Source organism: Ruditapes philippinarum, unplaced genomic scaffold (genome assembly GCF_026571515.1).
Source record: "Ruditapes philippinarum isolate M1 unplaced genomic scaffold, ASM2657151v2 ctg587_1_1_1_1, whole genome shotgun sequence".
Classification (NCBI taxonomy): domain Eukaryota; kingdom Metazoa; phylum Mollusca; class Bivalvia; order Venerida; family Veneridae; genus Ruditapes; species Ruditapes philippinarum.
Window position 1 is genome coordinate 38565 of NW_026860903.1, and position 26070 is coordinate 64634.

At 32.5% G+C, this 26070-nt stretch overlaps 1 protein-coding gene across 3 annotated transcripts; it reads right to left on the reverse strand.

Annotated features, from left to right (window-relative positions):
- Window positions 1-5596: 5596 nt before the first annotated feature.
- Window positions 5597-16318, reverse strand: LOC132713823 (membrane protein BRI3-like). Of its 3 annotated transcripts, XM_060696497.1 has the most exons (5): window positions 16190-16318; window positions 14663-14712; window positions 7430-7482; window positions 6790-7013; window positions 5597-6482 (listed from the first exon to the last, which is right to left on the reverse strand). In XM_060696497.1, the coding sequence occupies exons 3-5, from the start codon at window positions 7455-7457 to the stop codon at window positions 6354-6356; spliced, it is 381 nt and encodes a 126-aa protein (XP_060552480.1). In that variant the 5' UTR covers window positions 7458-7482; window positions 14663-14712; window positions 16190-16318; the 3' UTR covers window positions 5597-6353. The 3 variants fall into 3 exon arrangements, with proteins under 3 accessions (XP_060552480.1, XP_060552479.1, XP_060552481.1); XM_060696496.1 differs by lacking the exons at window positions 14663-14712; window positions 16190-16318 and adding an exon at window positions 8514-8665; XM_060696498.1 differs by lacking the exons at window positions 14663-14712; window positions 16190-16318 and adding an exon at window positions 7663-7790.
- Between the last annotated feature and the right edge of the window lie 9752 nt (window positions 16319-26070).

The following is a 26070-nucleotide window of genomic DNA, read 5'->3' on the forward strand; positions in this document are numbered from 1 at the left end:
AGATACATAATAATTAAGTTCAAGTTAAATGGTTTCATATACATGTATAAGCTTCTATATGATTATATTTCTATATGATTATATTATCATTATATCAAAGGTTATCTTAGAGCAATAAGAATGGCCTCAAAATCAAAAGTTCTTGGCAATGTCCCTTTTTTACGAGAAACAAAACCCACTTGTTATTCTGGCTCATGTTATTGATCTGGCAGGGAGGGAACAAGTAGCGTACACATATATATAGACCGAACAGTATGATCTCCCTCAAAGTATTAATATATTTATCTTTATTAAACCTAAAACGTTGAGATTGTTATGATAAAATCATTATTACTAATTATTTCATTTGTTAATTTGCTATGATAATATTCTAAATCTATGAGGCATTTATTATGTACTGAAGTTTCAAGTTACGCCGATTATCATTAAATTTGTTTAAGATATAATTATATGTCTTGTTTTGTTAAATAGTGACTTAATGACGACCAATATTTTACCTACATGATAAATTGATAAATAATGTGTTACTTTACTTTTAACAACAATAGAAAACACATCATTCATCATACGATTCATAATTGAAAGTTACCCAGAAGCTTATTTTAAGGTTTGTATTTGATTGCAATCCAACATACCTTATTTTTTCCATTTAACGGGACGAACAAATAAAGAATACTAAATACTGCATTTGCTGATAAGACGGCACACCCTTGGACGTTTTTTAAAGGATTCCGTTTCGCATTACAGAAATTCCCCCAAAAAAAACCAATTCAACTATAACTGATGGATTATTCAAATGCCTTATCGTTTCGTTAATCTATTACCATATTCATGATGCGAATATTTTCTTTGGATGACTCACAACCGGAAATTCTTTTTGACATTTTATACGCGAAGTATTTATTTTGGGATCGTCCCTGACAGACGTGCGGCATCCAGACACCAAACGTTTTTTGAAGCGGTTTGTCTCTGTGGCTAATATCACCATAAATGGTCAAAGGTCAAATAAAGATATGAGAATAATTGCATGAAGAATTCTGCTTTCCTGAGGCCCCTTTTGCCTTTGGGATTGGCTTTAAGGGCTTTGAGGTATCAGAATTTCAGCCACCGTTTATCCCTGCGTGATCGTAAGAGGCAGCAAAATCGGGTCTATGCAGGTGTTTTGTAAAAGTTTGTAACATCCGAGGTAAACCAAAGTCATCTTTCTGTTTCGGCACCACATGACATAAACTGTGCTGGTGCGCCGTAAAACCATTCAAACAAAGAGACAAATTAAATTCTATAATAAAGGGGTTAGCAAAACTGTTTGACAGTTGTCAGCATACTATAGGTTTATATTATGTAAGGTCAACAGAGAGGATGAAATGTCCAGATTGTGGCTACATGAATTTTCTTAAAATGCGCGCAAGAACATACATAATTATGTTCACTATCATGCGATGTAGTGTCGCACGAAGTCAAAGGTCAAAGTCACACTTATATAGGTCAGCGGAACAAAACTTCCAAAAATTGAACAATGGCAGAACACAAAATTTCGATTATATCGAATTTGCAGGTAAACACTTAGCGATGTCCAAACTTCGTCTATGACATCGGTCACGTGACACCCAGTATAGTGCCATATATATAAGTAATGGAATGTACGGAAGCGAAAAAGTGCCACCTTCGCAATTACGTGTTATAACGCCATGACCATTGAAAGGATATTAGTTTGTTCGAACCTTTCTCTAATCTACAAATCGTTAACAGAAATGCTTATTTCTGAAATGTCTTGTTATATTTTAAATCAACAGCAACCCTCGCACACATATAAAATGACCATGGCCATTTTCTTTCATTCTAGTTTTATCTGTAAAAGTTGTTGTAAATTTATATACATAGTCGTTACCAAAGTTATTATATGTTTATTATTTGTTTTGATAATCATCAAGATCATTGTAAAGACCATAAATTACATAAATCCATTAAGAAATATTTTCTAACTGCCCCATTGAATAATGACTGATACAAATTATTACATATTTCAGTATTACTGGTATATTCTATATGTTAATACTAATTCGCTAAAATGATCTAATGAATGATTGCATTTATTCATTACGGCAAATTATGCAACATTTTCCTTTGATGTAAATGTCATAACATATGCAAGCGGAAACATGTCGAGCTGTTGCATTGTACTGGAAACTACAATTCGCTCAAACATGTAATCATCCCGAGTCTTAATTTTCTTATCAAGGAATAATATTCACAAAATTCGTTTTAATTCTAAAATTGCGTTTTTGTTATACTTCATATGTATGCATGTCATAAAATAAGAAGTCATTGCAAAAAATAAACTCTGATGATCGACTTCTCATTGGGTTCTGGACGAGAACGCCCCTATGGTCACGGTAGAAACCCCTTGAGCACCCACGGCACATACTGTAGATGCTGCATATTCGCATGTAAATGCACTTTGGCGACCCTATTTAATTTGAAGTGTGACAAGGTAGTTCTTCTACGACTATAAAGTTTTCAGAACGCCATTGCAGTCGTTGTGAAGAAGCCTTAAGAACGTCATAGTTGTAACACACACTACAAACACAATGAAGGCCCCATTAGGTCGCATTTAAACGACCTGTAAAAACCCGATCCATAATTGACAGTGTGATGCCTTACTAATTGCAATTAAGTCTAAAGACAAGGGGTTCCTGAATGACTAGGGTTTTAAAAAAATGTGGGTTACGGTCGCCGTAAGAACGCCACGTTAGGACCTCGTAAGGTTTGACATGGGTATTAGGGTACATGTACGACAGTACAATCGAGACTGCCTTAGCGACCCCCTGATTTCAACGACTCCCTGTCTTATCCGACCTTGTTTCAGTTCTCCCAACGTATTTTCCTATATAAATGGTCTGAATTAAACGACTCCCTGTCATATGTGACAAGCGACCCTAATTGATTGGTCCCAATGCAATGTTTTGTCTGATTTAAACGACTTTCACTCCTTTTAATTGACCGTTAATCAGATAAATAATACCTGTTTTAACATCCAGAGAGACAAAATAATTAAGTCCAATTATAATCCAGTAGTCAGTACTCTTCAAACCAACTCTACACACCTCTGATTACATGTATATTATGCAGGTGTCGAGTGACGTAGCGTCTGGAGTGTCCGTAGCGTCTGATGCAATCGATGTGTGTTAACAAATTGAGGTCACAGGTGTAATGAACATAATGAACTGAGTAAACTTGATTAAGACTTGTGTTTAAAAAATTATGGAGTGCCAACGGAAGATTTTTTTAGGCAGAATTTTTTTTTTACTTTACCTTTCTATGGCTGCATGGATAATATGGAAAAATGTTGATACCAGACTAATATGGATATGTTTTTAAAAGTATGATATTTATTTTAAGGATTTGAATGCATCAAATTCAAGTTTATTTTGTACCATAATGATACAATATTAAACTAATACAAAAAATAAAATTTTATATGATATACATACTATTATATTTGCTTTACAGGGATTCTTATTTTATTTACATCAAATATTTAAAGTACCTATGTATATTTGCAATTGGTTAGATATTATTCTTTCACACAATTATACAGTATATATGTTAAGTCACAATGATATATAGACAGATAGATGGTATTTAAATTTAATTTTCTATGAGACTGTATTAAGAGACTCCCTGTCATATGTGACCTTTTTCTCAAGATCCCTTGGAAAGTCACATATGACAGTCTCAACTGTATTTTATTGCAACTAATCAGTACACGAATACATGTAAAATACATGATTGAAACAAACAAAAAACACAGAGATATAGAGCAAATGGGTCGGGCTAAAAGTTATAAAAACATTTGCAAAAGCCCTCGATCCTCACCTTGATCTGTCAAATAAATTAACTACATCATTTCAAAATATACCGTTGACTTAAAACTGATTTATCACAAATGCCTTCAGGTATTTTTTGTTAGCATGTTTGCATATAATTAGTATCGTCAAATGGATAATAAAATGTCTAACACGATACTATGTCATGCATAATCTAAAATTGAAAAATTAAAGTTTCGTATGAGTTTTGCGGGGTTGGATTATAAGTTGCACTGCTATGATGATACGGGGTTGTCTCAGACGTAAGGGGGTGGGGGTTTGGGTGAGTGAAGCAGAAATATGCCCCTCAATAACCTTTCCAGGTTAAAGTCACCTACCCTTGGCGTAGGCATCTCTTTTCAAAGCACATATGAAGCTGGAATGGAATTTTGGCCGCCAATTCTTCGTTTAGTCAAATCTCAAGAATGGTTTATCTGAATACTTAGTCAGATTTCGTGAAAACTTCGTATTTTGAGTACGTTTTGTGACATTGTCTCATACGCATTGCATGTTTTAAACACACCAGATCACACGACAGAAAGAATATCTTCACGAAGAATGCATGAAAATACGATACAATAACTGGAAGTGAAAATTCAATTTGGAGATTCATATGGAGTCATAAGGTCAACAACCCAACTCACCCCCCCCCCCCCCCCCGTGTACCTATGAAAATTAAAATATATTCAGTATTTTAATTTTATTTATTCATGAATTCAGGTAATTTTTTGTATTCAACCACATTTGACAGCTGATGAATTGATATTTGGAAATCTATACTCTTTTCTAGCGTACCTTCCCATAAAACAATAACTAAATACTTCAAAATACTACCGTATTTTATGACTATTTAATGTTAACAGCCACACATAAAGGTGTGCTTTAATAAAAGGGGGAACAATCGGTTTGTTATCCAATGTATTCATATCATCAGTTGTCGTTCTTTACCATTTTCAACCTATGGCAAGAATATAAATGACTGAACGTAGCAAGAAATCAATGTCTATGACTGTTATACACATGATTGTATTAAATGTAAAATGAATTTAATAATAACCTGCATTATCAGCTTCTTGTTTATCTTTCCTTTATTTCGTTCATATTGACATGTTTACATATTTGTATCAGTATGGATGATAAACAATGTATTGGCAAATTTCTGAATTTTACTTGAATTAACCCTTTGTATGTCCACTTCCAGTGATACAACGCTCCTAATTATTTTATAAATATACTGGTGACATAAATAATGATAACTTAATTTGACATCGGTCTTAAAGAAGAAAAAGGTTGACTTTTTTAATGTTTATAAAGACAATATCCACCCAACTGATATCCTTCATGTAGGATTACTTAACGTTTTATTAATATGTTTTAGATATAATCAATGTTTTGATATTGCAAAATTAACAGGATCGAAACATAGTAATATTTTAAAATTGAATTTCTTTAGATCTGAAGAGTAGACATAACTGATAATTGGTGCTATGTAGCACACACAGTGCTTTATCAACCATTTATGTTGCATTAACAGATAAGTTCATAACGGTTCTAAAATTTGACTTTATAATTCGTAGGATTGTTCTCAAGAAATTTCCATTTCCATGCTTTCTAACTATCTTATAATGCGGCTATTTTTGTCATAATTATATACTAAAGGACTTTGAGCACGCACGCATTATTAAGAGTGTTATCACAACGACGGCACTAATAATAAAAATATATCCATACACATTTGTTTTATCCTTTATTTTTGCTATCAATTAGAAACAATATATTTTAACTTAATTTGATAATAAAGAAATTAATCGCATGATAATAAACGGTGCCCTAAAAATCGAAAGTAACATTTTTAACAATGAAACTTCACTGTTACTGTAAAGATGTGTTCTTATTTACATCCCGAAGATATGTCACACGTTTCAACTTAATAATGATAATAATAATAATAATAATAATCTTCAGTAGTTTTCAAGATTGATTGGCACGCAGACTTCAATAAAAAAAATCATAAGTTCACAAAGGGCTATAGGATGGTTATTGGCCGTGTATGTTGCTCTCCAGACATGTATGAACTAACAAATAAATATCTTTTAAAAAGATGCAAGTTAAACATTAACCAGTGTTCCACTGACGCCGACACAGGGATAAAAAAAAATAGCATATCACCACTTTGCTTCGAAAAGCCGAGCTAAAAGGGAAAAATATAATTATGTTAAAATTTAAAGCTGAAATATTTGAAGAATTATAATTTTGAAAAGAAAGTCATCAAACTATTTCCCTTTTGAATACTCCTTTTCAAAACAAATAATCAAAGAGGAATCAATATTGTTGTTTCTATAATAAGATGTTTAATTAAAACAAAGATTTCTCACATAAATCTTACATTGAATCATATAAAATATAAACAGCATTGTAAAAAGATAAACAATACACTGTATTCAACATAAAAACATGCAGATAAAATAAAGTTCCATAAAAATGTTGTTAATATGAGGCTCCACATCTGTCACATCTTTTCTCCATCAGGAGGAAACAACACAGAACGCCAAGTGGGAAGAAACAAATTGCCAGAATGATACCAAGTGCAGTAAAACTATCAGATACATGGCCAACCTGAACAAGGAAATAAAATTAAAAAAACATTACAAATTTGAAGGCATGAAGTTCTTATAGTTATAATATAAACTTATTTAAAATAGAATTAAAGATTTAAGAAACGAGGTCCTCAAATTATGAATGTACTACTTTTTTTATAAAGAATGTAATCAATGCTCTACTCTACACAAAGAAAGGAGGTCTTATTCTTTTCTATCAATGCAACTTCAACCTCTAAATGTTAAATTAATACGTATAATATATATTGAAACTTAATTTGAAAAATATAAACGCCTAAGAATACTATACTAGTAAATCAATTTACCCCACATGCTCGACAACCACCAACAGCGACGACTTGTTGCTGCGGTTGTGTAACAACTACTACATTTGAAGATTGATGATGTTGTGGAGGCGGGCCGTATCCCTGCTGTGGAGGCGGGGCATAACCCTGTTGTGGAGGCGGAGCATAGCCCTGTTGTGGTGGCGGGGCATATCCCTGTTGTGGAGCAAATCCTGGTTGAGGGGGATAACCTTGTTGCTGGTAGGCTTTGTTGCATAAAACAAAATAAACAACGGTTGACAATTGTGCAGAAGTGAAAATACAAATATAATGTCACGTCATTGCTTTAGTAAATAACATAGAAATAGAATAATTAGTTTTCTCTGCAGCCATACATTTATTCTAAGACAGTCGTCAGATGTCTTACATATGAAATAACTAATCACTGCATGTTTGATTTATTTTGATGATGGATATTGAGATATGAAGACATTTTAGATAATTTGATGGCGTGTCAAAATGGTGTGAGTTCACCTTTTGAGGTTTAAGTGTTTAACCAAGATAGATAACATTTTACAATAAAAATTGACATGCTTAAATTTATTTACGTAGAGGAAGTTAAGATATTAATGCAAACAGTTGTTCTAATGTTTTATCATGAACTATGTGACTCTATACTTACGAGGGGGAGGCCCGTCTATTTTCGACATATTTAATTACTGTACAGAAAATTCTCTGAAATTAGACAAAATTTTAATTATAACATAAGCATTTGAAAATATTTAACTGCTGGAAACTTAATGATTTAATGAGAATGTTTAAGTGTAAATAAATTTTTGTTATGTATACATGTATAATGATTTGTCTAGCCAATACAGCTGTTTACTCAATTTAAGTTTATTAATATTACGATACCTTTAAAATTCCTTATGAAAAGTTCTTTATTCAAACACATATTCAGCTGGGCAAGGCTTAAAATCAAAACCTTTGCTGTGCGGGTTTATAAAATGAAAAGTAACAGTACAGAAACGTTTCAGTATTTAAATACATTACAGTGCGTCCACGTTTTAATGCTCGGATAAAAAATTAATATACTTATCTTCATTGCTAGGATGTAATTTTGAAATAAAGTGACGTGTGATGATCGAGATTAAAGGTTATCAGCCGACAAACATATACGCTTGATTTATCTTTACCTTATTGTTGTGAATTCAATACTATGATTGGAAAATAACAAACAATCGTTATAAATTGACCAGTCTTAACATTGTTTTGTGACATAAACTTGACTATGTTAAATGTTATAGTATATGTACAACATAATTTTATATGACTTAAATATGTAGGTTTTGAAGAGGTTATATGTAATAATGTGTAAACTTGAAATATAATATGTTTACTTTTAATGAGAATCTGTTAAATATGTCTAAATTTAATATCTGTGCATTAGGAGCGTATGACATCAAATTCAATCGAATGAAATATCTTATATCATTATTAAGAGAAAGTATTATTGTATACTCGTACATTGTACCATATCAACATGTATTCCTATTCAATAATACACTTTTACCATCTATAGTTCTGCTTCACTATTTTTTCCGCTCAATAAACAAGTATATAGACATGTATTCAACTATTATGCTAGTTAAAATTACAAATCATCATGAAATAAACAATATAGCTAAAGATTATTTAAATGTTTGGATTTTTATTAGTTGATGTCAATTAATGGTGGAACCAGATTAAAATAGGTCAAAACTAACCTTTAAACCCCTTTTATAAGTCCTTTATATACACTTTCTGTAATTTAGTACACTATGTATTGAATTTACATTGGTTGACTCCTAGTCATGTGGATTTATTGTTGTGTGATAAGTTACCGTACTGTTCATAAAATTAGCTCAGTCCCGGATGCAGACTGGTTTACACAACAAAGTCAATGTGTCATGACCTTAATGTAATAATTAACATAACAATAACTGGTCGCAAAGTAAAATGTAGATAACCTATTATTATGTACGTGTATATCCTCTATATGTCATAAGTGTACTCGACGGCCTTCAGTTTTTCTTTAGGTTAAATATGTTATTTTTAGACCAATCGTTTCATATAATTGGCAAATTAAAAGAATTTAGGTGGAAAATGAAATTTGCAGACGATAAAATACATTAATAGTAAGGAATCCCCTTGACACCTCTTATCTACCGGGCTGCTTTCTACGGACGTCAGTTGCGCGTTATAAAAAGCCCTCGAGAAGCTGTTGTTTAGAAGGCTGTACAGTGATATTTTGCACTTTTCCAAGATGAAATTACTGAAATAATTGGTTTGAAACAATATAGAATTGTTTTTCCAACAGAAAATAAGACTGAAGGCCGCTTTCAAGATATCAAAGCTTGTCTCGCTAAAAGGCCAAGAAAATGACAGAGCAATGTGTCATTTTATGGCATTAGTCTTTAGATAAATCAGTTGATATATAGAATCTGGTCAGAATACACGCATGTGCAGTTTTGGTTGACGATACTCAATGTGAAGTTTTCATATATTAATATAAATGTGTTTTTTCTTTCGTCTGATAACATGTCACTTTTATATCAGTTTCGTTGTTGCCTAGGTTAATTTAAAACAATTATTGATGAGTTTAATTAAAGTAATAATCTTGAAATTGTTATGATATAATTTCTAAATTACTCATGTATGCGTGTAATTAAAAAAAGCATAATCTAATTTAGATAGAGGGATAATATCACTGCATCATTATTACGAGTATTTATTGTTCATTGTGTATGATTTATTGCGAGCACAAACACCTATCATTCCCGATGAATGTATGATTATTTACAAGTGAATTTAGCTCATGAAGTAGCAGTGAACTGTACGCAGAACGGCAGTATCACACACATTTGAGCCGCGTCACGACAAAACCAACATAGTGCGTTTGCGACCAGCATGGATCCAGACCAGCCTGCGCATCCGCGCAGTCTGATCAGGATCCATGCTGTACGCTATCAGTTTCTCTACTTGTAAAAGGGTTGGTAAGCGAACAGCATGGATCCTGATGACACTGCGCGAATGCGCAGGCTTGTCTGGATCCATGCTGGTCGCAAACTCACTATGTTGGTTGGCGGCTCATTTTTATTTTGTATAACTATGGTAATCACTTCATGTGAGATATCTTCCTGGTTGTCATATTTCACGGTTGTATTTCATTTTATGTTTAATAGCATACAAGTCGTATTTGTAGTAAATATTTAAACAATGTTAGAATACCTGTTAAGGTTATACCTGCTTCGTTTATATTATAAATAAATAAACATTTTGACAAGTAGACAAGTAGAGTATATTGGTCACGTGACTCAAATAGCGTGGGATGGTTACATCCGGATGTTGAGTATCATCATCATGTGACGGAGGGAATTAAAACATTTTCGTTATTTAAAAAAAATTATCGTTTATTTAGATCTACACTTTTTTGCACAGTAAGAACAATCAAATTTATGGAAATCTATTATTCAGGATTTGTCAAGTTGACATTTTGCTGTCGAACGTTCCAGTGCTGAGCCTTTCTGTATTCCTTTCTGTGTGTGTCGTCCTTGATCACTAATGCATTAATGATACAACCGATTCGTGAAGTATTTCATTTGTTTCCTGTATTACTTGATCTATTTTCCTTCTTTACTATTCTAATTTTAATTGTACTATGTATGGTTCGATGGTGGTTTTATTGTTTTAGTGTCCCATTTTCCGCCCTAGTGACTATGGTTTTTGTGGTAATGTTTTGGTGATCATTGTTGGGGGTTGTGTTCCGTTAACAAAGTGCTACTTTTGTTGGTCTTTGTATTTATATGTGTTCCTGTTCATAACAGACAATGAACGATGCAACATCTCTCATACCCCATAGCACCGGCTTAGCAGTGCTAAACGATATTAGTCGATGATCCCGAAGAATTAAAATATATTAAGACACAGCTGTGTGGTATTGACCCATCACATCACTTAACATCTGCTGTAGATGTTCCGTTACAAATGATATACAACAATATGACTTTCAAATAATTTATCATGATTTAATTTATTACTATTTACATATCTGTCAAATAAAAATCGAGCTAAAATCAAGAAGTCTCACACGTCCATCTACTCGGAGTTTCTGTATATATATAGTGATATAAAAGCATATTTTTTTTTGGTATTTGCGACATTATAATATATGCACATAGCAATGTTAGGTGGATATTGGATTTTTTTCCCAATGTGATATAAGAAAACAACAATGTTTATAACAATGATTTCAATTGTTTATGAACTGTCAAAAGCAATATTTGAGCCGTGTCACGACAAAACCAACATAGTGCGTTTGCGACCAGCATGGATCCAGACCAGCCTGCGCAGTCTGATCAGGATCCATGCTGTTCGCTATCAGTTTCTCTACTTATTATAGGGTCTGTAAGCGAACAGCATGGCTCCTGATCAGACTGCGCGAATGCGCAGGCTGGTCTGGATCAATGCTGGTCGCAAACCCATTATGTTGGTTTTGTCGTGACGCGGCTCATTTATAGTATGAGTATAAGAAAACAGTTGTTCAGTAGGTAACACCACATCTGTCACATCTTTTCTCCATCAAGAGAAAACAACACAACACTCCAATAGGGAAGAAAAGAATTGCCAGGATTATGCCCAGAATTGTGAAATTGTCAGACACGTGACCAATCTGGAAAAAAAATCATATTTGGTGTAATTTATTTCGGTTGTATTAGGGCATTAATGAAATATATTTACAATATAATTTGCAGCCACGTCCAATGATACAAATCATATTGGTTCAAACTAAAGATAATTCTTACAAATTGTTAAAGTATGAAAATCAGGTTTAACATGCACACACATTTGCTAATGTTCATTTAAGGGGGTGAATATGAAATATTTCATGATCATAAAGTGCGAACGAAGACAGTGACCTTCACCCCTGAAGCTGGTAGAAAGGTAAAGTTTGGTGATTATTATAGGAAATATGTTTTGAATTTCAGAAATCATATTTAGAGCACACCGTAAGCCTAGCATCCCCAGCTGTTTAAAAGTTTCACTTTTTAATTGACACTTGTTCTTTTCAGATTCCTAAAGTAAAGGTGATTGATGACCTTTTTTCTGTTTTACAAAGATCTTCCGTCTGTTACAGGTAAACATACTCGCATTCGAAATCATACCGTTGTTAGCATATTACAACATAAATGTTTGATATTTATTAGAATTTATTGGGTAGAATTTGCCGTTATTTTGTTTCATGTCAAAGATCTCATTGACTTTTCTTAAAATTAGATTTCTTTTAAGTTGTTAAGTTCAATTTTTTTATCAAACGTTAATAGAATGTTTTTCCCAGTCTAACGCGTCACACATGACGGGTGGCTGCATCTATTCAGGATATTTCAAGTTGTGCAAATGCATGACAATTCAAAAAAAGATATGACCATTTACAAAAATCTCTAGACAAAAGCTTACAAAGTACTACTATAATCAGAACAATAATTCGATATTCAACCACGCGCAAAGTCAATCTCTAAATGAAATTTGATGTAAACTATTTCCTTATTGAAACAGACATTCGAACGATGGCATTTTAATCTAGTACCATTAGTATTGATATAAGTTTAAAATTCATTGACAATGCATTTTAAGATTCAACGAGTCATAACGAAATTAATATTTGTCGAGCATTGTTTCCTTATTACAATAAATATTCATGCTGAGTTTTTTTTAAATCCATAAGTAAAATATAGCTAAAAATGGACATAGAGGTTCAGGACGGAAGGACTAACGGACAACAGACGATGCAATTTCAATATCCCCTATTCCGATTTTATTGGCGTGCGATAATAAAGAGCATTAACATATTTGGGTGCATCTCATATAGAGCTATCTATATCATATCAGCTTAAATGAGCTTAAATCTGTATTGTTCTGTGGCAATATACAGTATATTTACAGTCATATTTGTTTTGAGCGATACAGAGATTATAAGTCAAGAAGAAGAAGTACTATCTAGGCATTTGTCTTCACAATAATAACCTAATGCTGTTAAACAACTTTCAATGAAAGTGAAGGTCAATCTGTTCGTTCGCTTTTATGATCAAGTGAGGTCTCAACATAAGCTTATTGTACATCAAGTTCGATTACAAAATTTCATTTTTAACTCTAGTTATCAAAAGAAAACCATTTTACTATTTTAGTATCAGTAACAAATATTGACCTTAGCCAAAGGGGGGGGGGGCATATACCACGTTTGATTTCAATGTCTCATTCCTAACTCATATTTAGTTACCCTGGCCTTGACCTTATGCCAAAAGCTTTCCCATGCCAGGTCTCTACAATCGCCTGCTATATACCAAGTTTGTTCTCTAGTTATTGGTTATCTAGTTGTATTCTTTTTGTGCAAGAGATAAATATTTCAAATTGATCACGTAAAATGAGCTTAAAAAATATAGAGTAAAACAATGATTAAGAGTTTACCCCACAGTGTGAACACGTTCCTATAGCAACGACTTGTGGCTGTGGCTGCGCAACAATAACATTAGTTGTTCCATAACCAGGCTGTTGCTGATATGCTGAAAAATAACATTGTCTGGGGTTTTCTCTATAATGTTAAGTGCAAAAACAAGTATACCCTTCCATTTCAAGGATGAATATTACAAGGGATAATAACGCTCGTTAGGTTAATATAGAATGACTTAAGTTCTATATGAGAAGTAGTTTAAAGTTGTGATAAAAACGCTCATTTGTTTAAAAAGTTTTTTCCGAAGATCCTTCATTTGCTACTTTCCCTATCACCTGTTTAGAGACATCGACTTTATTTATTCATTTAGTTAAATACTATAGTAGCAAATTTAATTTTGTAGGGTATTTGAAAAGTGTATTTGTCCATATAACTTGTATAATACTGTTCGAGTACTTTGAGCTGGTGATGATGTTAGGCTTTTCCGTAGGACTTCTCTATGCCTGATAACAACCAGCGTCCCGAATATCGTACCGTCCGAGCGTATAACAAAATGTACTTGAGTATGATACAAGTACCGGATCAAACTATTCTAGCATGATAAATGTATAATATCAATTTCATTTAACCACAAATATATGATATGTTATCATTTTTATCTTAGCAGGGATGATTGATTCACCAGTTTCTTTGGTATCATTTAATGGGAAGGGTTCAATTATTATAAAGGTAGACTAGTTACTACATTATAATACTGCACGTTTGCAACGTCGCTTTACATTGGATAATCGTGATGTTTATATGTTTTTTTTTATAATACTGCACGTTTGTAAGGTCATTTTACATTAGATAATCGTTACGTTTATATAGTTTTAAATACACGCCTGATGTCAATTTTCTAAAAAAATCTCACTTTTTCTCAAAAAAGTTTGCTGCGTAATAAATTCGTTATAAATATTCTTGACAGGTTATATGACCGTAAATAAACGGTAGGGGCTCGGGTTATATTTCCAAACAACAGTTTACATAGAGCCATATAACATTTAAAAAATCTTTATAACTAATAATATACAATGCTGCTGTCAATTTATTAAGACATCACATTTTTTCCAAAAAAAAGGAAAGAAATATGCCGTATTAAAAATCGTTATAAATATTCCTGACCTGCTTTATGACCATATATAAACGGTTGTTTGCAATATGACCGTTCGGTCAGATTGGGTCATATAACCTGTCAAAAATCTTTATAACGAATAATCTACTTGTCACATATAAACATCCTTATATTAACATGTTGTGATGTCCTGTAATGCCTTGTTGTTATATAATCATTGCATATTGGGCGTTTGTGATTATAGCTACATGTACAATGTAACATGTACGGGTAAAGACAGTTCATGAACATATGCATTGAAAAATTATTCTTACCTGGAGGATTTCCTATTGGTTGTGACATATTGCACGTCGTCTATGTGTATCTACAAAGGAAATGTAAAGTAAAATATTTAAACTGGTGTGAAATTTTGAAACATAAAACTTCTTTCAAGGTGATAAGGAAGTTAAATTTCGTATGCAACAACCTAGCGGTGTGGAATTTTAGGAAGAAGATGGGAAAATTCCAGCCCACACAAATTGACGAGAAATCGAGGCCGTTTAGGGATTTATTTGGCAATATTTTCAAGAAATATGTAGACACACATATAGGTATTTCGTTTTATATGCGTTCATGGCAATGGTCCAGTTTCAGCTCAGTTTTTATTAAACCAAGGCATATGATATGCAACTAGTTATAACAAACAAATGAACAGAAAATAAGTCAAAAATCAACAAATATCACAATAAAAGAATAAAATTTATTATAACAAGCTAAATTAACAAAAAATAGGAGATCATATTGTTCATTTCAACTACAGAATTCAATATTACATGTATTTTACATTGTAACAAATGGGAACGGAGAATGAGAAGTATTTTCTAAATTTTAACATAATGTTTTTACAATATAAGGATAATTATATATATAGCAGAATGTTTTATCACAACTATTCATTTATCTGTCAAGTGTGGTCAAGTTTAAAAATATTGGGATAAATATAACAATTAAGGAGCAGAGATTTACGTCTAATGTCATTAAAGTACGAACATTCAAATAAGTAGTGAAATTCATCACCAATTGCTTGATACGGACATAAGGAACAGAGTCTATTATTATGATCAATTGCCAAATGTCTGCATTTTTCAATTGGTAATAGGTGAATTATTTTCTAAATTTACATAAATATTTGCCTATGTCAAATGGAAGTATATCTAGATATTTTTCAAAACAATGAGTATTTTTATATGTACGATACACTAAGCACTTGTTTTATCAAATTTTATAAAAATGATTGTAAGGACTTTAAACTCGATTTTTGTGTGGCCTTGGTCAATGTGGTTCTGTATATTCTTTCAGATGAACACAAAACTGGATAATGTTACTGGCTGATTAGACTGATTATATATAGTGTAATTCCGTATTAATGTGTTTGTGTGATATGGATGATTTGACAGTCAAATTTTTACAAATGAAGGGGAAGGGTATTCTTTCTTAAATTTGTGGGAGGGTTAGGAAAGTTGTTTTTCTTTTCGTCTCTCTTTATTTTAACAAAAAGGGAATATATATACTTGATATAAATTAAATTTCAAGGAAAACTATTTTTCCTAGAAGGAAGACACCTGAAAATGACACATGTGTACGACAATGTTTCAAGGTTTGAACAAAAGCACAAACATATATGTTTACTAAGTGAACGTCAAATATAAATACGTAAAATTTACAACATAGAAATTCATGTTGGCGTTTAATCCGATAACTTGAAAGTAGTTGTTAAATGAATTTAAAGATGATGTACAAAATTTTTAATATTTTATAAAATGCAAAAATAGTGCTTGTTTTCATAAATTGAAAACACATACCTTGAGATAATTTAAAAATATTCCCCCTCCGATGTTTACTTCTCGTGTATGTACTAGACAATATATACTTGTAATAAAACACAGATCATGTGACTGAGCCTTATAGATTACCGTAATCTACATAATCAAATTCAAGTGGTGAAACTTCTTCATGTTTTAACTTGTTCTTCTGTATCTAATTTGATTACTATTAATATAGAAAGTTTATATAGGTCTTCTTTTAGGTAGGACAACTTCAGTAAAATCTAATTTATTCGGCTCTAAATAATGCTCCGCTTTTAGATCTGACCGTGACCAAATACGAAGTCCAGAACAGCGAGCTTTCATAATTTTGAAAGCGATGTGGTTTTTGATTTTGACCCTGGGAAAGCCAATACTTAGTGAGTAATTTTTACGATTTCGAGAGCAAACATGGCGTTGTCCATATAATCTACAGGTAAACTGGCAAAACAATCTTGCCCATTAAAAATTGACTATTATTTCAAGTTAATTTGTTAAAAATTGCTTCAAACATTTTTTGCATATCAAAAATCAACATTTTCTTTAACTTCCACGGATAACGGTATTTTGATACTTCTTCTAATGCCTATAGAAACCGATTTGATTGCATGGCTAAAATAGCTTAAGATCAGTAGCATAATACAGATTGTAAACCCGCGACAGTTTTTTTTATTTATTTGTTGTTGTTATTATTGTTGTTGTTATTATTATTTTTATTATTATTATTATAATTATTATTATTATTATTATTATTATTATTATTATTATTATTATTATTATTATCATTATAAATATATTTCAATATTGTTTTGGTAAAGTTTCAAAACTGTCTTATAATCGCCGTAGAATTTTTACAAAGGAAGTCATGAACAGGAAGAAGGTAAAAAAAGTTTATTTGCATATTTACGGTAATTAGAAATATTATCTTCCTGTTTATGTTTTATTCATTGTGTTCATCAAGGTTACTCATTATGTGTGGTTTCATATTAAATCGATTTTTGGCAATATACCACTCCATATTTGATAAGAGTTAGGATAAGTATTTAGTGTATAAGTGTGCCAAACAGGTGTAACAAAAAGTGGCCCTCCTCCCTTTAAGTTGAATTATTTAAAATTAGGACATGAATAAGGCCCTGCTTTACAACAGTCGCATTGTTTTAGTTTTCATTTTCGGGGGTTAAGTGTCAAGCTTATCTGGACAATTTTGGAAGAATGTCCTCTGAAATGATTTCTGCGGAAAAAAGACTAACCAACACTTTATGACAATACAATTTTCAATTAATATTATCTACGTAGAATTCTTGAATTAAAACTAGAAATGGAATCACGTACGTTTCTAATATTGATTAAGTGAGATTATGAGATTTTGATTTATATTCGCCACCTATACCCAATAAAAGAATGTATTGCATGTGCAAGCTGGCAGCGTTTGGTTTATGCTTTATATCTTATCTATATAGCTAGATTGCTCAATTGTCTATAAAAGCATAAACAATATTGATGATTATAATTTAAAAGCATGCAAAAGGTTTATAACACAAATCAACTAATATAAAAGTTCAACTCTGTGTCTGAAACAAAGCAAACAGTACATATGGTCCTGATTTCATAGCTGTAGCTCATAATACAGTTAGTTGGTAACATTGTCAAAATTTAGATCATAATGATATCAAATAAGGCATGTGGTCCAATTTGCAAGGGTGTAGATCCGAATACATGAAAGTATGTCGATAAGTCAAATAATCTAGGTCAACTTATATCAAATCGGGTCATGATTCCAACAATCAGACAGAGGTCAACAAGACAATGATTCTGTGTACAATAATGACAAAGATTTTGAAATATAGACCCAAAGGTGGGGTCAATTAACATGTAAGTTCTAGGCCTCGCAGTTATCGGTGAAACAACTTTTTTCTCCTATATTACTTTAAGTAAAATCAAGTGGTCCTTAGGCAGTGTAGGGTAATGATTAACGAACTTGGCATTGTTTCTCTATAGAATGCTACACACCAAATATATATGGTCCAGACATTGGAATTGGGAGAAAAAAAATTAATAAATGTTCAATCAAGTAACTTCCCAGGGTTGTGGGAAATGATTAGAGATCCACTATATGATGTTCATAAAAATCAAATATGTGAGCTTTACGCTCAGAGAGAATTAGATTTTATTTAGGTTTTCCTATATTAAATCAAATGACCATCGGGGCGGGGCAAATTTTAAACACCGCGTCATGACTTTGATATACTTGATAAAGGTCCAATAGACAACTTTACACCAAACATATCAGGTCTAGGCTTTATGGAATCAATTTTATGTTTTTCCTATATGATTATGAGAGTAAAACGATAGTGTTATAAGTTGAACAATCTTGGTATACCATTAGCTGATGCTGAACTATAATTATCTAAGTTGTAGGCTTTGTGCTTTTTAGTCCCTCTGCCCTAGATATTTAATAGACATATTTGAATAATATTGGTAGAACTTCATGCCAGGAACATTTCAGCCAAGTTTCATAAATTTTGACATAGTGGGGTCGAGGTTTCAAAAGAGATGTCGTTTGAATTTCCAGGTCAACATTAAATGGTTCTTGGGCCTTATTTTGTCCATTTTTCTGTTTCTTTTTATGACTTATTTTGGCATAAATAGAAGACACTTTGATGTTCACATCTTAAAAATTATTGTCCTCAAAAGACGTGCGGTAATAATACAAATAAAACGTAGCTCAATAACGATCCGAAAGTAAATATTTTTTGTAACTAATTTAGTATATCAATTTGCGGCTGTAATCAGTACATTAAAATTTTTAATGTCCTTAATATTTTTACTTTAATACTCGACAAGTTACATAATAATCGTTAATGCTTCCTGAATGCACTACAATTTTATCAATAATAGATAGCGTCTAATTAATTACAATACGTTAAAATAGCTGTTATATTTTTCAACCCTCATTTTCTTAAAGGCACATTTAAATAATTAAACAAATTTACAATTATTTTTTTTGTCTAAGAAATATTGGCGACAAGATATGAACAACAAATAACTGATATCAAACATTTCTGTTGTAAGTTGTGAAGTTCTTGAGTTTGTTAACATTTCAACAGTGTGCCCTTATAAATATGATAGCTATGTACCATGCAGTTATTAAAATGATGAGATTTTGCATTAGTTTTCAATTCCTTTAGTCAGTATTACTTTATGTCCTGTGATTTCAACTAAAGAATTCTCGCCCCTGTTTACATATAATAAACCGATATTGTTGGGGGGAAGGTATTTAATGTGCACATGGCTGTAAATAACCGTAACAATTTACAAAACGTAACAGTGAACTGCTTGTAGATGCTGGTGGGATAAGCCGAAGCCAACCAAAGACAGATATACCGCACACAAATAACATATTAAACAGTAAAAGTGATATATAAGAACGGCCTTGCCGAAACCCTCAATTAATTTAAAACTTTTCAGTTGTTGACACATGACGTTTTCTTTTTGACCAACATCGTGACCATATGGAGAAAGTATTATTATTGCTATGTAATTCATGTTGAACCATGATCAAGTAAAACTTATATTAAAAATGTGGTTAAATTGGTGGGATTGATTGTTTAATCCTAAAACGCTATTGCACCATTATTGTGTTAACTGTTTAAATAATTTCTCCTTCTATTTGATTAACAGTAAGTAGAATTTTTGCTAAACTATTTTCAATTTTACTAGATTCGAGTCTCCAAAAATTGGCTGAGGAGAATATATCTTTGGGGTTTTTTATTTGGATTTCGAAAAGCCAAAAATACTTTTGATTTTACTTTTGTTTTGAAAAAGGGTGATCCCTCGGAAGCATTAATCACAACAAAATTACATGAAAATTGCAGGGTCGCTTTGATTAAGTCTGTATATGAGGGATGAAAAGTGCCACTTCCCTCATGCCCCCTAGCATCAACATGGCGGTACTCAATTTTCAACTCTTTAACAGTGCTGGAATCAAAGATAGCAAACCCCGTTTGCTTAAATGTTTCAGAAAATTACGTAAGTGAAAAACCATGTGTTCGAGCTAATGAACTAAGACTAAGAGCTATTGAACACGCTTTTTTACTTGGGGACTATACACCGCTTTTTATGGAATGGCGCAAAAGTGTCAAATTCAAGATGCCATGATAACCGCCACATCTGCAGATGTTTCTGGATTCAAAATTACACCACTTTCATATTTAAATATTGAAATAGAGAGAGAAATAGATTTCTTAAAAAGTCTGAAACGGCGAAATTGAAAATGTTGCAGGTTCGGTTTGATTGAGCCTGTTCATGGACAGTACTGGAAAGTGCAAGCTATTATCCACGCCTCCTAGCACAGGCTTAAGTAGTATTCAACATTTGAATATATAATCGTAAAATTTTGAATAAAGAAACATCCGCAGAGGTGTTCATACGGCGGTAATCATATATTCGTGAATTCTGCTTAAGCCGGTGCCAGGAGGCATTGACGTTAGTTTGCACTTTCCAGTACCGTCCATGCTTAATCAAACTGAGCCCTGAAACTTTTACAATGATGTCGTTTTTGGAGTTCTTTAGGGATAAAGACCCATAAGGCCCGTAACTCTAGCCTGAAGTGTGACTGAATAAAAGCCTTTTTGATCTTCGAAAACTCATGGTTACAGTTTTGCGTACAACACCAATTTCGAAGCTATTGTATCTTTTCATTTCTTCAAGACTCGAACCAGTAAACCCGCAACCAAAAATATCGAAGCGTATGGAACGCCATAGCTGCCTCATGTTGTTACATTTCGTTTTATTTTTCCCTATGAGCATCTTATTATGTATAATAGAAGTGTTGGCTTGCCAACGTTTTATGAGAACCTGTCTTAACGAAGTCTTGTTAGGTCAAATATTCATTTTCTCTTGCCCAAACGTAGTGCTGACTTGTCTAAACACTGTCTTATTATTTGAAAACGTCATGTTATCATGTGCAAATCCGGTGTTAACATGCCGAATGGAAGTCTTACTATGTCTAACATGCACGCCATCTTTTCGAATTAAGATTTCAATATGTCTGAACACAGACTTGTTTAAATGTTGTGTTGAATTGTCTTGAAATTGTCTTATCATGTGGAGCAGTAGTGTTATCTTGTCGGAAGTTGGTGTCATCTTGTCCAAATAAAATCCTGGTATGTTATGACACTATTGTATTATGTTATACTGTCGTTTTGTCTTGTCCAAATGTGGTATTGACTTGTCTAAACACCGTCACATTTTGTCAGACTGCCATGTCATTGTGTTCAAATTCGGTGTTATCTTGCTTAAAGAATGTCTTTTATGTCAAAATAGCATGCTGTCTTGTCCAACTGTGGTGGTAATTTGTCTAGAAATTGTCTTATTATGTGAAACAGTAGTGTTATCTTGTCGGAACTTGGTGTCAACTTGTCAAACTCATGTCTTATTATGTCGGCTAGTAGTGATATCTTGTTCAACCGTTATATTGACCTGGCTGAGTGCTGTCCTGTTTTGTCAAACTGTTATGTTGCTTTGTATGAGGTGGTGTTATTCTGTCTTATTGTGCCAAAACATCATGCTTACTTGTCTAAAACTGTTGTAATCATGTCTATAAAATACTTATTATGTGAAATATTAATGTTGACTTGCCAATAAATTGTGTTTGTTTGTGTAAAAGTTATTTTATTATGTCAAACAGTATTGTTGGCTTGTCGAAAGATGGTATTGACATGTCTAAACACTTCCTTATTATCTCAGATCGTCATGCTATTTTATCCAAACTTTATGTTAACCGGCCTAAACACCGTTTTATTATGTGAAATAATGATGGTATCTTTACAAATTATGGTTATGCACTGTTAAAACGCTATTTTAATTTGTTAAACTGTCATGCAATTGTGTCCAAATGCAGATTCAACTTGTCTATATTCGTCTTATTATGTCAAATAGTCATATCATCTTGTCGAAAGTGGTGATGACTTTTCTAAATTTACTAACTTTTTGTCAAAGTGTCATTTTATTTTGTCAAGGTTCAGTGTTTATTTTACTAAACATCGTCCTTTTATGGCGAAGTATCATTTTTCCTTTTCAAATGTGGTGTTTACTTGTTGAAACACAGTATCATTATGTAGTACAGTGGCGTTAACTTGCCAGTTTATGACGTAAACATGTCTACACGCCGTCTCATTATGTCAGATAATCGTGTTATCATGTCCAGATGCAATGTTGTCAAAATTTAGTATCACGTGACCAGAGCCCGTGCTGAGCGTTAAAGATAGAGCAAAAAAGGTAACGGGACAGTTTAGCAAAATCAGACAGCGCTTTCTCAAGATTGAACTAAATTTGAACAAATTAACACAATTATTAGACATAATAAGACTATTTCTGTGCTTTACAAGAAAACATCAAATTTCGAAAATATAACACTTCTGTTTTACATGATAAGAAAGAGTTTAGACAAGTCATTACCACATTCGGCAAGATACCGCAATTTTTTGACTTTATAAGACTGAGTTTTAACCAGTCAGACAAAATAGCATACAGTTTATCATAATAAGGCATGATTTAGCCCAGTCAACACCCCATTTTGGCAAGATAATTCGAATATTTGATATAAAAAGACAACTCAGTATTGTACATTGGCAAATTAACACAGTTGTTTGACACAATCAGACAATGTTAAGGCATTTAAACACCGTATTTTGACGAAATTCCATGACAGTTTGATAAAATAAAGCTGTGCTTTTACAAGTCAACACCAAGTTACGACAAGAGAACATTACTGTTTCAAATGATCAGACAGTCTTTTGACAAAACAGCTCCACAATTTGACCAAATATCGCGACTAGTTGACATAATATGACACATTTCAGACAAGCCAAAACGACATTTTGACATGATAACACTACTGTTTGAAAAAAATTAAACAATGTTAACACAAGTCAACATCACATTTTAAAGAGATAAGACTACTGTTACGCATAATAATGCAATGTTTAGACAAGTCGTCACATTACAATGGCATTACAACGCTTATATTTGACATAATAAGACGCTTTCTGGGCAAGATCAAAAGAAATGTAATAACATGAGACAGCTATGGCGTTCCATAGAAGCGACTCAGTTAACCAATGTCAAAGTAATATAATAACGACGACGATGGTTGAATATGTTCAGTTAAGAGCAACGTCTGTTACAAATGTGATTCTTATGTCCACACTTGATTTGGACAATCACATTTGTAACACATTAAAACCTGTTACGAATGCGATCCCATGTGTAACAAACGTGTTAAAATGTGATATGTTACGAATATGATCGAACAATGCAGGAACTAACATTCTGATTTCACCATGTTTTGTGAACAAAGTTTACCTGTTCTCTACTCTTTGTTTGAACCTATATATCTTAAAGAATATGTACTAAGTCTAAAAAATATTCCAGGAAACAAAAAACTTGATTTGAATTTCTTAAAATAATCAAATTTTTGGCATGTTTTCAATTTGCCTATGCCAATTTTGAAACAAAAAATGAATATGATCGCTAAAGCGTTGATTGAAAAAGGTAAATTTTGAAATTATAGTGTTTTTAGCTCACCTGACCACGAAGTGGTCATGGTGAGGTATAGTGATGGGGCTATGTCCGGCGTCCGGCGTCGTGCGTCGTGCGTCGTTCGTCGTCAACAATTGGGTTGTTAACAGTCTAGCAGTCACAGTTTTGATCGGATCATCATCAAACTTTGTCAGAATGTTTGTCTCAATGAAATACAGATCGAGTTCGAATATGGGTTATCTCGGGTCAAAAACTAGGTCACAGGAGCTCAAAATAGAAAAAGCTTGTTAACACTCTAGAGGCTACAGTTTTCATCCAAATATTCTGTGTGTGTGTGTTGAGTTTATTTACCCTCGCCACCGGTTAAAAACCATATGGGCGAGCATATGCTTCATTTATTAAAGGGAAAACACTTTATTTAGTTAATGTCTGCATATGTGACTAGTGAGTACAATATTTCCTGCCCCAACAATGCAAAATATTTGCACTGAATGGGGCCGGAAAACGGTGGGATTACATCCCACACTAAGATTAAAAAGCTGTATTTAAAATTTAAACTTAAATTAAAAAGGGGGGAAGACGCTTATACGCGGACGTCTTCTATATAGGGAACAAAAAAAAACCCTAATAATTATGTTTAATGATAGCTTCATTTATTGCAAATCATATTTATAATGTTAAAACAAATATTAAAAGGGGGGAAGACGCTTATACGCGTACGCCTTCTATAACAGACCAACACAGTTAGATTTGTTTATCTTAGTTTTTTATAAACTTTATTTAGCACATGAGAAGGTTTATAAGTATAAACCTTAGCAACACGCCCGAGAACATAGTTCTTTACAAATGGCCATCATTTAATAATTTACTTTTCGTAGGGAGAACAGTGCAGAAACGATTTTGACAGATAGCGCCGAACCACGTTTAGTAGGTAAATTTTGATTGGCCGAAAAATGGTGTGATTTGTATGGCTAATTAGGGATAAGATATGATTGGTTGATAGTAAACAGATTTCATTGGCGCATTTACTATCCGATTTTGGAGCTTAGCTCGAAGAATTTTGTGGTCTAGACCACGTGGTCTCTGTATTGACATTTCTGCACCGTCTCCCATATAATGCTAAAAATAGTAACAACGGTGTCTGTTGGAGACCAACCACGACACCGCTGTTTAAATATTTAAAAACAAGGAGGGGAATAGTACTGATACAATTGGTACATGATCTTATAAGAATAACAATGATATTCAGTAATTATATTGTTATTCTAGACTCTCTATAGACCTATACAAAAAGAATATAGAGAGATAGAAAAATTATACCCTAAAATGGCTATTAATAACTTGCTTGGTTACCTACAATGTGATGAGTACTGCCTTTTAGAGGAGGAAAAAAGCTGCCTCATACTTGTTCTACTCAATGAATTAACGTATGCTCCATTTTTGTCATTGAGTAGATCACAGTATAAACTGTTTTATAAAATATTTGTTTATATGGGTACAATCTGATATGGAGTCTTTGCTAACATTAAGGTTGTCTTTAAGAAAAAAAGAACAGTATTGTAGTCCATAGGGACTTGTTATGCTAGTTTGAAATAGAATAGGACATCCTTAATGTGATGAAGTCCTCTTATTAACATATAAAAGAAGACTTCATACTTGATTGAGCCCTATATAGCCTTTGCTCCATATTATTGAATAGGGCTCAATTTTAACATATAGTATGTTATAGATTGTACCCTATATAAGAATGAATAAAAATAAGAAGATATATGATATATTATATATTTACAAACAGACCAGCTGTTTTATTATTTACAAGGATAAAAAATATAGATAAGAGGTAATAAAATGGAGTCTTTATGTAAACATTGTAGGTATCATGTAGCCACAACCCAATTTTGATTGATCATGTTCCAGGGACAATTAAAAATAGGTGATAGTGTACAGTCAGTATATAAGAAATATGTATTAAAATGTATTAAAAATGTAAATAAATAAGCAATATATAGTTGTCTCAACCGTTAACGGCCACTTTTTAGGACCACTTTTAAAATTAAAAATTACATATAATAAAAGAAACAATAGATTATTTACAATAAAAAGTGTCTGACTGTACACTATACAACTTTAAAAAAATAATTATATTTAATGGAGCTCATAGCTATTATCACAAGAATAGAACAAAATAAAACAATAAAGTAATGATGGAAACACCCATTGCAGGTAATTGGAAAATTTATACACCTATATGGATATACCATATTCTACATTAATAAAACTGGCTCTCTTGGAGCCAAATGATAATTAGTTGAAAATAGAACAATACCAATTAAAGCTAT